General features: G+C 44.9%; 1 protein-coding gene across 1 annotated transcript in view; it reads right to left on the reverse strand.

The window, feature by feature from the left end:
* Positions 1 to 2,881, reverse strand: part of Lrrc74a (leucine rich repeat containing 74A) — a 49,908-nt gene extending 47,027 nt beyond the window's left edge. The window contains 2 exon segments of the mRNA XM_045155590.1: positions 877 to 1,011; positions 2,839 to 2,881. Of these exon segments, the coding sequence (XP_045011525.1) occupies positions 877 to 1,011; positions 2,839 to 2,881 (178 nt within the window).
* Positions 2,882 to 13,136: the final 10,255 nt, after the last annotated feature.

Raw genomic sequence — 13,136 nt, forward strand, 5'->3', positions numbered from 1 at the left:
GTGTGGGCACACTTCATGGCATTTCTCTGGGACACAAGAGGGGTCCTGTGTGGTGGCACATGCCTGCAATCTTAGCACTTGGAAGGTGGAGGCAGGAGGGTCAGTTCAAGGTCATCCTCAGTTACCTCATCGGTTTGGGGCCAGCCTAGGATACATGAGTCCCTGTGTCAAAAAAAAAAAAGAGGAAGGATGTCTTGGGCTAGCCTCAGCTTGGAAAGTTGGGGCCAGCATTATTCGCCCCTTGCTTCACAAATATTGTGTTTGGCACTTCCGTCCTGGGGGAAGCTAGGAGGAACGCGTTGTTTGCAAGAACAGAGTGCCTGCTTAAGTTCAGCTCGGCTATCCAGGCGTACTTAAGATTTGTCCGGGACAAACTTGGGATTCTTAAGCAGCAGAGACAAGACCTCTGAGGTGACTGGAAAGTAACCAAGTTGCAAGATGGGCCACAGAGACACTCCAGAGTCTTGGAATTTCGAATATTGAAGGCAGGTCATGAGAATGGGGTCAAGGTCAGATCAGCCCACTGAAGTCTTGGGCAGCTCCTGGTGGCCTTGGGTGATTCACACAATCTCTTTAAGCCTCTGTTTCCTCTTATAGAAAAGACAGGTGATAAAGTTGATCTCACACAAGATGTCACATGGGAGACATTTAAAGACCAGAAACTCCTGTTTGTGACAAGCTGTTGTGGGCACTGCCCTGCAGGGTCTCATGGCTGCTGTCCTCCGACAGCCAGGAAAAGGACATGGTCTAGAATTGGGCACAGCCTTCTTGCCCCAATCCCCCATGTAGGATGACCCGCTGGCTGGACCCAGATTTCTCTAGTTTCAGAGGGAGCTGGAAAGCCAGCCACCCTGCCCCAAATGCCACCTCCCTAACCTTCAATCTCCAGGTCTGTTTCGGCATCTTCCTGATTGGTCTTCTCTTTCTCAGGGTTTATAAGGGTCTCGGCCTCGCAGTAAAGAGTGTCGTCGCTGCTTTGAGGCGCTGCTTCAGCTTCAGTTTCAGTTTCATCTGGAAGAAAACCCCATCGGGAATGAAACCTGTGGCCCCTTGGGTGGTCCCTGACTTGGTCTCTGCTCCCCTCCTCTGCCTCCTAGGTCCTGCCCTGGTGACTTCTGTCTACAAGCTCTCCCTTCCCAGCACTGTTTTGCCTCATGGAGTCCTATGACAAATGCTCCTAGGGTCTATTGAGGTCTGGCCACAAGTGCGCAGTTCCCAGTGCTGACTGGTTTTGGTGAGGTCTTTGCTCACCCTCCCCTCTTGATGTTTGCTTGGAAGGGTCTGCTGGTTCCCTTTTCAGGGAGTGGTGCCAGGGAGGGGAAGGCAGGACAGGTAGCCATGAGTCAGATACAAAGCAAGAGCTGGAGAGATGGCTCAGCAGTTAAAGGTGTTTGCCTGTGAAGCCTATGGACCCAGGTTCTATTCCCCAGTACCCATGTAAGCCAGATGCACAAGGTGGTGCAAACTTGTCTGGAGTTCGACTGCAGTGGCCAGAGGCACTGGATGCCCATTCTCTCTCTGTCTCTGCTCACAAATCAATCAATCAATAAAAAATATTTAAAGGCTGGAGGCTTAGCGGTTAAGCGCTTGCCTGTGAAGCCTAAGGACCCCGGTTCGAGGCTCGGTTCTCCAGGTCCCACGTTAGCCAGATGCACAAGGGGGCGCACGCGTCTGGAGTTCGTTTGCAGAGGCTGGAAGCCCTGGCACGCCCATTCTCTCTCTCTCCCTCTATCTGTCTTTCTCTCTGTGTCTGTCGTTCTCAAATAAATATATAAAAAAATTAAAAAATATTTAAAAAATACAAAAGAAAATGAACTAAAAACAGTTCCAGGGAGCAAGAGAGACCACTTGATTTCTAGGAGGTTGATCGAGCATTTTCTCCTCTAAACCCAACATCATTTCTATGACCAAGAGAAGGAGGTTTTACAACTCTCCTCTGGGTTGAAATAGATTGCTATGATTAGGCACACTCATTCACTGGTAAGAGGAGCAGTGACTTCCTCACACCCATCTCCTGTGCTTGTTAGATGGCATCTGTCCACTGGGCCAGAGTGGTGGGCTCCTGAAAGCCACACCAGAGCACAGAGCCCAATCATCTGGCAGGGGCAAGGCCTTGGTGGCTTGTGCTTCCCTCCCCGCCCTCAATGGCTGAGCAGAACATGGCCAATCTATTCTTTGGGTGGACTAAACATTTGTGGCAAGGACCCCCCATTTTTACCACTTGGACTTTAAGAAGATTCCATGTAGATCCAAGCCTTACTTATTCTTGCTCACTGACCCAGGTACTAACATTTCTCTCCCAGCCTCTGAGACAATGTCTATGTGACATGGGGACCGAGGGACTGTGGCCTGGTGGTCAGAAGATATGCAACCTCTGAGCTGCCCAAACTGAGGCTGAGTGCTTAGAGAAGCACAGTGGATTTCTTAGCCTTAGCTTCCTCTTTCGAGAATTCCATTCAGCCACTGGGATGCCAAGTAAGTATTTAGCAACTGGCTTTCCAGGAAAATACTTCTCCCCCGGGGCCAATTTATAGTGTTGGCCTATTCATAATGGTGTAAATATCCCCAATACTGTTGACTTTTAACCACCAATGTGCTACTGATCAGTCCATAGAATGAAAATTAAGGTTGGCCAGAGCCAGAAGGTACCAGCTCCAGCAATGACATCCAACTATTTCAGTAGTTACCAAACCCTGATCCAAGTCAATCTAATACATCATCCTCATTCTAGAGACACCCAGGAAGAGAGAGGAGGGACTTTGGCGTCCACCTGATCACGGGCACATCTCTGTGTAGCTTGGGAGGGCCCAAGGGGTGAGAGATAGGAGGCTTTTTCACCTTTTGTCTCATACCCAAGAAGATCCTCGTTTTCGTATTCCATGCTGCCAGTGCTTTCTTGCTGTCTGCTGATAGCTTCTTGGCCCTGGCGGCTGCTTCCTTAAGAAGCACGCCTGTCCATGTACCTCTGTCTCCAACCGTGGGCACTGTCCTTGTGTGGGCAAATCACAGGGGAGCATGCAGCTATCCTTCCTTCCCAGCTATCTGGAGGAACATGGGCTTTGGCGGGAACATACATGGGTCTGCTCCCAACCCTGTCTAGGAGAGGCAGCTACCCCCCCAGCTCATTAGAGTCAGTGGTACCCCTCCTCTTACTCCCCAGACCTCTGTTGAAAGGATACCCTCCCACCCATCACTTTGTGACTTAGGAGCCACTTTCATTTTATTTGCAACATTCTATGACCTCATGTAGTCATTGTGATCCACAAGGGTGGACCTGGCAACAGCAGGTCTCCCACCCTTTTGGTGGCTCTGGTGGTCCTCTTTTCTCATATGTCCACTGGGGCCAAGCCCATACTTGGCTGTAAGTGCTTGAGTGCTGTTGGGGGGCCTCTCAGTGGCAGCATATTTCCCTCTGAGGCAGAACCAAACCCAAGGCCCTTAGTCAGGTGACCGTGACGCGCTGCCCACCATGTTTTTTTTCCAAGGTGGCTATGTTTCAGGTACAAAGTATTTCAGTGATGGGTGAAGTTGGTTTTCTTCCACCCAGTTCTTCCTTTTTCCCTTCGTCCTTGGGAGAGCACCTTCAACCTCAGAGCCGAAGATCTAAGCACCACAAGCATATGTTCTATCTCTCGGGTTTGCAGCAGCCAAAGCTGGTCAAAGCCAGACCACTGGGCTGCCTAACTTGAAGCCAATATTCCCAACGCTCAGCCAGCATTCCCACACTTGGCTCTTTTCTCATGCTGTGGAGTTGAAGTTCCGTGGCAGTGTGCTGTCGAGAGGACCTGGGGGCTTGTCTGTTGCTCCTTGATAAGATTTCAGAGCATCAACAGTCAGGTCAGTGGCTGGAGGACTTGGTGGGTGTGGAAATCCCTTTTAGTCGTTTAGAATGATGATAAATCTACAAATTTGTGTCAAACATCTTGAAACCATGAGTGAAAAGAAATCTGCTCACTTGAGATGTTCCTTGTTTCTTCAGTCATCTATCCCAAGAAATGCTTACAGAACATCGACTGCATTAAAGGCACTAAGATGGGCGTGTCATGGGGTAGATGCAGACTCCATTCCAGGCATGTGTGAGACAAGTTAGAAATTGGCAGGGTCACCTCTAGGAAGAGGGCTGTAGGCAAATATTTTTGGCAGAGCATAGAAAAAAATCTGTCACTCTAAACTGATGTGGCAGCACCTGGTGTCCCAATATCACATGTCCCTTGAAAGTAACACTAAAGGGCTGGTGAGATGCCTTAGAGGTTAAGGCATTTGCTAACAAAGCCAAAGGACCCAGGTTCGATTCTCTAGGACCCACCTAAGCCAGATGCACAAGGTGGTGCATGTGTCTGAGTTGGTTTGCAGCAGCTCTCTTTCTCTCTGCCTCTCTCTCTCCACCAGATAAATAAAATAAGATACAAACTAACGCTAAGAATGCTAGGGATGGTTAGGGAGATGGAGTCTCAGAGATTCTCAGGATGTCTAGCTGGCCCTGCATTGGTGTAGAGGAAGAGAAAGCATCATTGAAGGAATAAAGGGGGTCTGGAGGGATGGACAGATGGTTTAGTGGTTAAGGCACTTGCCTGTGAAGCTTAAGGACCCAGGATCAATTCCCTAGTACTCAGGTAAGCCAGATGCACAAGGTGGTACATATGTCTGGAGTTCGTTTGCAGTGGTCAGAAGCCCTGCATACTGATTCTCTCACTCTCTCTTTCTCTATCTGCCACCTTTTGTCTCTCTCAAATAAATAATAAAAATTAAAAAAATAGGACTGGAGAGATGGCTTAGCAGTTAAGTGCTTACCTGTGAAGCCTAGGGACCCCGGTTTGAGGCTCAATTCCCTAGGACCCACATCAGCCAGATGCACAAGGGGGCGCACGTGTCTGGAGTTCGTTTGCAGTGGCTGGAAGCCCTGGCGTTCCTGTTCTCTCTCTCTCTCTCTCTCTCTCTCTCTGTCGCTCTCAAATAAATAAACAACAAAAAAAAAAATTAAAAAATCAGGCTGGAGAGATGGCTTAGCAGTTAAGGCACTTGCCTGCAAAGCCTAAGGACTCATGTTTGATTCTCCAGGTCCCACGTAAGCCAGACACTCAGTGGCACAAGCACACAAGGTTGCACATGCACACAAAAGGCACACACTTGTGGAGTTTGATTGTCGTGGCTGGAGATCCTGACACCAGTTCTCTCTCTCTCATTCTTGCATTAAAAAAATACAGTGTTGGGCTTGCCTCAAAAAAAAAAAAAAAAAAAAAAAAAAGGGCTGGAGAGATGGCTTAGCAGTTAAGGTACTTTCCTATGAAGCCTAAGGACTTAGGTTTGATTCCTCAGGACCCACATAAGCCAGATGCACAAGGAAGTGCATGCATCTGGAGTCTGTTTACAGTAGCTAGCTGCCCTGTTGCACCCATTCTCTTCCCACTCTTTCTCAATCTCTCTCTGCTTCTCATTCTCAAATGAACAAAGAAATAAAATATTTAAAAAATTAAAAATAAAAAAATTTAGGGCTGGAGGGATGGCTTAGCGGTTAAACGTTTGCCTGCAAAGCCAAATGACTCAGGTGTGACTCCCCAGGACCCACGTTAGCCAGATGCACAAGGGGGTGCACATGTCTGGAGTTCGTTTGTAGTGGCTGGAAACCCTGGTGCGCCCATTCTCTCTGTCTCTCTCTCTTTCTCTGTCAAATAAATAAATAATGAAATATTAAAAAAGAAAACAGCCTGGCTATGTAACAAGACCCTGTTTCCAAGAAAACAAAACAAAAAATTCAAAAGAGGGAAAGCAGGGGCTGGGAAAAGGGCTCAGTGGTCAAATTGGCCTAAATTCCACAAAAAATAGGGCAAACATCTGGCATTGGTTTACAGTAGAGAGAAGCCTGGCATGCCTATACACAAGCTTGCACACACACACACACACACACACACACACACACACGCACTAAAATAAAAATCTTACAAAAGGAAAGCAATAGGGAGTCATTGAAAAATTTTGAACAGGAGCTTATGAACATCATATTTTCTTTTAAAACATATTTATTGATTAATTTGAGAGACAGAGAAGGTTACAGAGAGAGAGTGAGAGAGAATGAGAATGGGCATGCTAGGGTCTCCTGCCAAACTCCAGATACATGTGCCACTTTGTGTATCTGGCTCTATGTGGATGCTAGAGAATCAGACTCTGGCCATCAGGCTTTGCAAACCTTTAACCACTGAGCCAGCTCTCCACCCTCATATTTTCTTTAGAAATGGCAGATTTTTTTTTTTGTACTAGTCAGTTCTTGGAAAACAAACAAACAAAATGTCTAAGGGCATTAATTTAAAAGTATTACATTGTTCATTTATTTTATTATTTTTTAATATTTTATATTTATTTATTTGACAGAGAAAGAGGGAGAGAGAGAAAGAGAGAGAATGGGTGCACCAGGGCCTCCAGCCACTGCCAACGAACTTCAGACACGTGTGCCCCCTTGTGCATCTGGCTAACATGGGTCCTGGGGAACTGAACCTGGGTCCTTTGGCTTTGCAGGCAAACGCTTTAACTGCTAAGCCATCCCTCCAGCTCTGTTCATTTATTTATTTATTTTTTTAAATTAATTATTTATTTATTTGAGAGCGACAGACACAGAGAGAAAGACAGATAGAGGGAGAGAGAGAGAATGGGCGCGCCAGGGCTTCCAGCCTCTGCAAACGAACTCCAGACGCGTGCGCCCCCTTGTGCATCTGGCTAACGTGGGACCTGGGGAACCGAGCCTCGAACCGGGGTCCTTAGGCTTCACAGGCAAGCGCTTAACCGCTAAGCCATCTCTCCAGCCCCATTTATTTTTTTAAGACAGGGTCTCGCTATGGAGTTTAGGCTGACTCTTGGCTTTGCTGTGAGTCCAGGAAGGTCTCAAAGTTGAGATCTTCCTGCCACCAAATACAGTACTTGTTCCTCTTCCCTCCTTCTCTGTTCCTTACTCTCTCTCTTTCTTTTCCCTCCTCCTCTTTCTTTTTCTCCTTCAATGGGGATGGAACCCTGGGTCTCACACATGCTAGGCAAGCTCTCTACCACTCGGTTACATCCCTAGTCCTAAAGGGTATCCTTTGAAAAGTCAGCTCCCCCCCCCTTTTTTTTTCTTTTTTGGTTTTTCTAGGTAGGGTCTCACTCTAGCCCAGGTTGACCTGGAATTCACTATGTGGTCTCAGGGTGGCCTTGGACTCACGACGATCCTCCTACCTCTGCCTCCTGAGTGCTGGGTTTAAAGGTGTGCGCCACCCAGCTAAAGTTAGCCCTTTTATTTTAAGATGATTTTAGATGATAGGAGAGTCACTGATATTCCAGGGTCTCCATATGCTCCACCCAGCTTCTCACCATCTTAACCAGAGAAAAGTAAATCTATCTTATTTTTTTTTTAAATCTACATTACAGTGCTAGCATGGAAGTGACGGGCTGTATTTTGTTGTGTTCTAGGAAACTATATTGCCTTCTTGTGGCTCTGCGAGTCTCCTTCAATATGTGGTGTCGCCTCAGTCTTTCTCTGTCTTTCATGACCTTGACACTTGTGAAGATCAGTGGTCACATTTTGTAGAATCTTCCTCAGGGTTGGTTTCTCTGATGTTTTCTCATGATTACTAGAACAGACTCCCCAGAGTCCATGTGTCCTCCTCCTTACTGTGTATTAGGTACACATTCTGTCCAGCAATTTCTACTATAAAGTTGCTGTATTTCCCTTTGCAATTAATGCATAGTTGGAAGAAGACTGCTTTAAGACTGTAAATATCCCATTTCTGCCTAAATAATTGCTCACTAACTTTAACACTGTTTAATGTATCTTGCTTGTACTATGGTGTTTTCATAGTAGCTTTAATTAATCCCCAATCCTTTTGCATTTATTAATTAGAATTATTCTTCAGGAGAGAGCCACATTCCGCAACACCCATGCCTCTCTAGAGATGCTTTTGCCTATGATCCAGCACCACTGGGTTCCGCTGTGTCTGCCACTTTCCATATCCGTTATTCTTCCTGAGGGCAACAAGCCCAGCTCTCATTTAATTTTCTCCCTTTTGCATGTGTACATGTGGTGTGTGTCTAGGTGAACATGTGTGGGTTCATGTTGTACATGTGTGTGGAGGCCAAAAGTCAACTTCAGATGTCGTCCTCAGTCACTCTCCACCTGTTTCAAACTCATGGTGATCCTCCTACCTCTGCTTCCTAAGTGTTGAGAGTAAAGGCCACCATGCCTGGTTCCATCTTATTTTCTTTTAAATAAAATTTAAAAATATTTTTATTTATTTCCAAACAGAGAGGTAGAGAGAAGAGAGACAGAGGGAATGGGTGTGCCAGGGCCTCCAGCCACTGCAAATGAACTCCAGACACATGTGCCACCTTGTGCATCTGGCTTTACATGGGTCCTGGGGAACTGAACCCAGGTTATCATGCCTTGCAGGCAGGTGCCTTAAGCGCTGGGCCATCTCTCCAGCCCTCTACCTTATTAGTATTTTTTGCTCAACCTAGAGCTCACTGATTCAGCTATACTAGCTAGCCAGCAGGCCTCAGGGGTCCTCCGGTCTCCATCTCCACATTGCCAGGATTACAGGAACATGGCATTGTACCTAGCTTTTACGTGGGTGGGTGTTCAGGATCTGAACACAGGTCTTCATGCTTGAGAAAATTATCTGCTGAAATATCCAAGCTCCTCCCCTGATTTTGTAATGTGTCTGCACCATTTTGAATTCTCACCAAGAACATCAGTTCCTCCATATTCTTGCCAAACTTGGTGTTGCTGGTATCTGTTTTTGGTTTGTCATGCTAGCAGATGAAGTAGTATTTCATTGTGGGTTTTTTTTTTTTTTTTGAGGTTTTATTCTAGTCCAGGCTGACTTGTATGGAATTCACTATGTGGTCTCAGGGTGGCCTCAAACTCATGGTGATCTTCCTACCTCTGCCTCCCGAGTGCTGGGATTAAAGGCGTGCGACACCATGCCCAGTTTAACATGGTTTTAATATATATTTCCTTAATCATTAGTGATGTTGGACATTCTTTCATCTGTTTATTTCCCGGTCAAATGTCTTTGTTGGCAGTTCAGATCTATTGCCTATATTAAGCTTCCTTCCTTCATTCATCCCTTCTCAGACAAGGTCTCAAGTAGCTCAGGTTCACCTGGGGCTCTGGGACTCACTATGTTGCAGAGGATGACCTTGAACTTCTGATCCTCCTGACTCTACTTCCTCAGTGCTGACATCATAAACATGTATTACTATGCTGGGTTTTTGTGGTGGTGGGGATTGAACACAGGGCTTCATGCTTGGCACACAAGGACTCTACCAACTGAGCTACATCTCAGCCCTGTGTTATTTGTTTTCTTCTTGAGTTGAGGGTGTTTAATGGACTCTGAGTATAAGTCTTTTGTCAAACATGTGATTTGAAACTTGGTGTGGTGGCACATGCTTTTAATCCCAGCACTCTGGAAGTGGAGCCAGCAGGATCCGACGTTGAAGGTCATCCTCTGCTACATATTGAGTTTGAGGCTGGCATGGGCTACATGAGATCCTGTCTTAAAGAAATAGGAGCTGGGGAGAAAAGATTGCTGCTCTGTGGTTAAAGACATTGGCTTGTAAAACCTGCTGGTCCTAGTTCAGTTCTCTACCCAGCCACATAAAGCCAGGTATCCAGTTGTTTGTAGTGACAAGAGACCCTGGTGTGTATGTGTATACATGTGTGTGTGTATACACATACACAAACTAAATAAAAGTTTTGTTTGTTTGTTTGTTTTTGGTTTTTTGAGGTAGGGTCTCACTCTAGCTCAGGCTGACCTGGAATTCACTATGGAGTCTCAGGGTGGCCTCGAACTCATGTGATCCTCCTACCTTTGCCTCCCAAATTCTTGAGATTAAAGGTGTGTGCCACCATGCCTGGATAATTTTTTTATTTTTTTTTTGAAGCATGTGGATGGTATTTGAAGCTCTCAAAGTGGTAGAAATTTCTTCAGGATGGATAGTGGAGGAGAGAGGCAACTCCATAGGTGGGAGGAGGGAGGTCAGAGGAACACAAAGGAAGGCCAGGAGAACAGAATGACCACAGAGATAAAAGGAAAGCAAGCATGAGACAGAGACCAAGAGGGGAGAGTTGGTTTGCCTTGTTCTTTTTCTAAGGCCTTAAGGCAAAGTATTAAATTGTTTACTTGTGAACTCTCTAATTTCTTGTTTTTTTTTTTCGAGGTAGGGTCTCACTCTGGCTGGTCCAGGCTGACCTGGAATTCACTCTGTAGTCTCAGGGTGGCCTTGAACTCATGGTGATCCTCCTGCCTCTGCCTCCCGAGTGCTGGGATGTGCCACCACACCTGCTTTTCTACTTTCTTCATATAAATAATTAGAGCTATAAAAATTCCCTCTTAGGACTGCCTTCATTGTGTCCCAAAGGTTTTGGTATGTTGTACTCTCATCATCATTTGATTCTATGAATTTATTGATTTCCTTTTTTATTTCATCAATAACCCATTCATCATTTAATAGTGTACTGCTTAGTCTCCATGAATTTTTGTATGCTCTGTAGTTTTTCTTGTTGCTGATTTATAGTTTAATCCCATTGCGGTCAGATAGGGTACAAAGGATTATTTCAATTTTTCTATTTGTTAAGATTTGCTTTGTGTCTTAATACATGGTCTATTTTGGAGAATATTCCATGTGCTACTGAGAAAAATGTATATTCTGCAGCATTTGGATGGAATGTTTGTAGATACTGTTAGGACCATTTGTTCCATGACATCATTTAATCCAGATGTCCCTGTATTTTTTTTTTGCCAGGATGACCTGTCAATTGAAAGTGGGATATTGAGACCACTGATTCCCATTGTGTTTGGTGTTATCTGTGACCTTAAGTCTAATAGTGTTTGTGGTTTATCTTTTCCTGTTTCCTCATGTGTGTGCTTTGCTCTCTCTTCAGCGTGAAGGATGCCTTCAAGTATTTTCTGTAGACCTGGCTTAGTTGTCATAAATTCCTTTAGCCTGTTTTTGCTGTGGAATGTCCTTATTTCTCCACCAATTTGGATGGATAGCTTTGTGGGATAAAGGAATCTTGGTTGACAGTTGTTATCTTTCAGAACTTGGCATTCATCATTCCAAGCCCTTCTGGCTTTGAAAGTTGTGTTGAGTAATCTGCTGCTATTTTGATGGGCTTGCCTTTGCAGGTGACTTGCTTTTTCTCTCTAACTGCTTCCATATATTTTCTTTGGTTTGTGTATTTGGTAGTTTAAATATAACATGGCGAGGAGAGGTTCTTTCCAGGTTTTGTCTGCTTGGTGTTCTAAAAGCTTCCTGTATCTGCATTGGCATTTCTTTCCCAATTTGGGGAAAACTTTCTTCTGTGATTTTGTTGAAAATGCCTACTAAGCCTTTAGACTGAAATTCTACTCTTTCTAATATACCCTGAATTTTTATGTTTGATCTTTTCATAGTGTTCCAGATATCTTGAAATTCACATTCATACCTTTCTATTAGCTTGTCTTTCTCCTTGTTGGACTGTATTAGATCTGCCTCCCTGTCTTCTAGTTTAGATATTCTGTTCTCTCCTTCATCCATTCTACTGGTGAGACTTTCCATAGGACTTTTTATTTCTTTTTTATTTTTATTTATTTATTTATTTTTTAATGTTTTTTTTTTTTTAATTTTTACTTATTTATTTATTTGAGAGCGACAGACACAGAGAGAAAGACTGATAGAGGTAGAGAGAGAATGGGTGCACCAGGGCTTCCAGCCTCTGCAAACAAACTCCAGACGCGTGCGCCCCCTTGTGCATCTGGCTAACGTGGGACCTGGGGAACCGAGCCTCGAACCAGGGTCCTTAGGCTTCACAGGCAAGCGCTTAACCGCTAAGCCATCTCTCCAGCACATATTTTTACTTTTTATATGAATCCAATGTATTTGTGGTGCTGGTGATAGAATCCAAGGCCTGACACCTATAAGGCAAGTGCTCTACCACTGAGACACATCCAGCTTCTATAACACTTATTTATTTGTGTGCGTATGTGTATGTTTGTGTGTGTGTTTGTGTATGGGTGTGCCAGGACCTTTCGCTATTGCAAACAGCAGATGCTTGAGCCATTCTTTTAAAAAGTACTTTTTAACTTTGTTATTTGAGAGACGGAAGAAGGGAGGGAGGGAGGGGGAGAGAGAGAGAGAGAGAGAGAGAGAGAGGCAGAAAAAGAGAAAGACAGAGAGAGAGAACGAGCATGCCAGGGCCTCCAGCCACTGCAAACAAACTACAGACACATGTGCTACTTGTGCATCTGGCTTATGTAGGCACTGGGGAATAGAACGTGGATCCTTAGGCTTTGCAGGCAAGTGCCTTAACCTATAAGCCATTTCTCTAGCCCTTTGAAATACCTTTTGTTTTTAGTTTACATGAATGGCTAGGGAATTGAACTTGGGCTAGCAGGCTTTGCAATCAATCACCTATCACTGCTGAGCTACCGACCCAGCTCCCAAGTATAACATTTAAAATTAAATATGTGGCTCATATTGTTTGTGTGTGATGGGGTGACAGAAGTGTTTCAGGCCTTGGCTAGTAACTTTGCAATCGTGGTGGAAGCATTTTGCTGACCTCTGAATTTGCACAGGTACAACAGACAAGTTAAAGGCCATCACATTGTTTAACTTACATACAGACCATTTTATTTGTGTTATTTTTTTTTTTTAATGAGAGAAACAAAAAGTGAGAGAGACAGAGTGGTGCACCAGGGTCTCCAGCCACTACAAATGAATTCAAGACACATGTACCACCTGTGCATCTGGCTTACGTGGGTGCTGGGGAATCAAATATGGGTCCTTAGGCCTCACAGGCAAGTGCCTTAATTACTAAGCCCAGATTTGTTCTTTTTGCCTAGGCCAGCCTGGAATCCAATATATAGCTGAAGTTGAAACTTGAACTTCTGATCCTCCTGTCTCCATCTCCTGAGTGTTGGGGTGGAACTCAAAATTCACTCTAACAGCTGACCTACACATCCCCAGCCTTTGCACATACCATTTTAAATCATTTAAATGATTGCAAAACTTCCTGCTTGCCCCATTTGTTTTTGCACCTTGAAACTTGCTAATGACAAAGGAGGTGTTCCTTGTTGCATTATCAAGACAAAGTTGGAATGAACCACGTAGCTCATGCCCGTCTTAGGTTAGTC

Source organism: Jaculus jaculus, chromosome 7 (assembly GCF_020740685.1).
Source record: "Jaculus jaculus isolate mJacJac1 chromosome 7, mJacJac1.mat.Y.cur, whole genome shotgun sequence".
Classification (NCBI taxonomy): Eukaryota; Metazoa; Chordata; class Mammalia; order Rodentia; family Dipodidae; genus Jaculus; species Jaculus jaculus.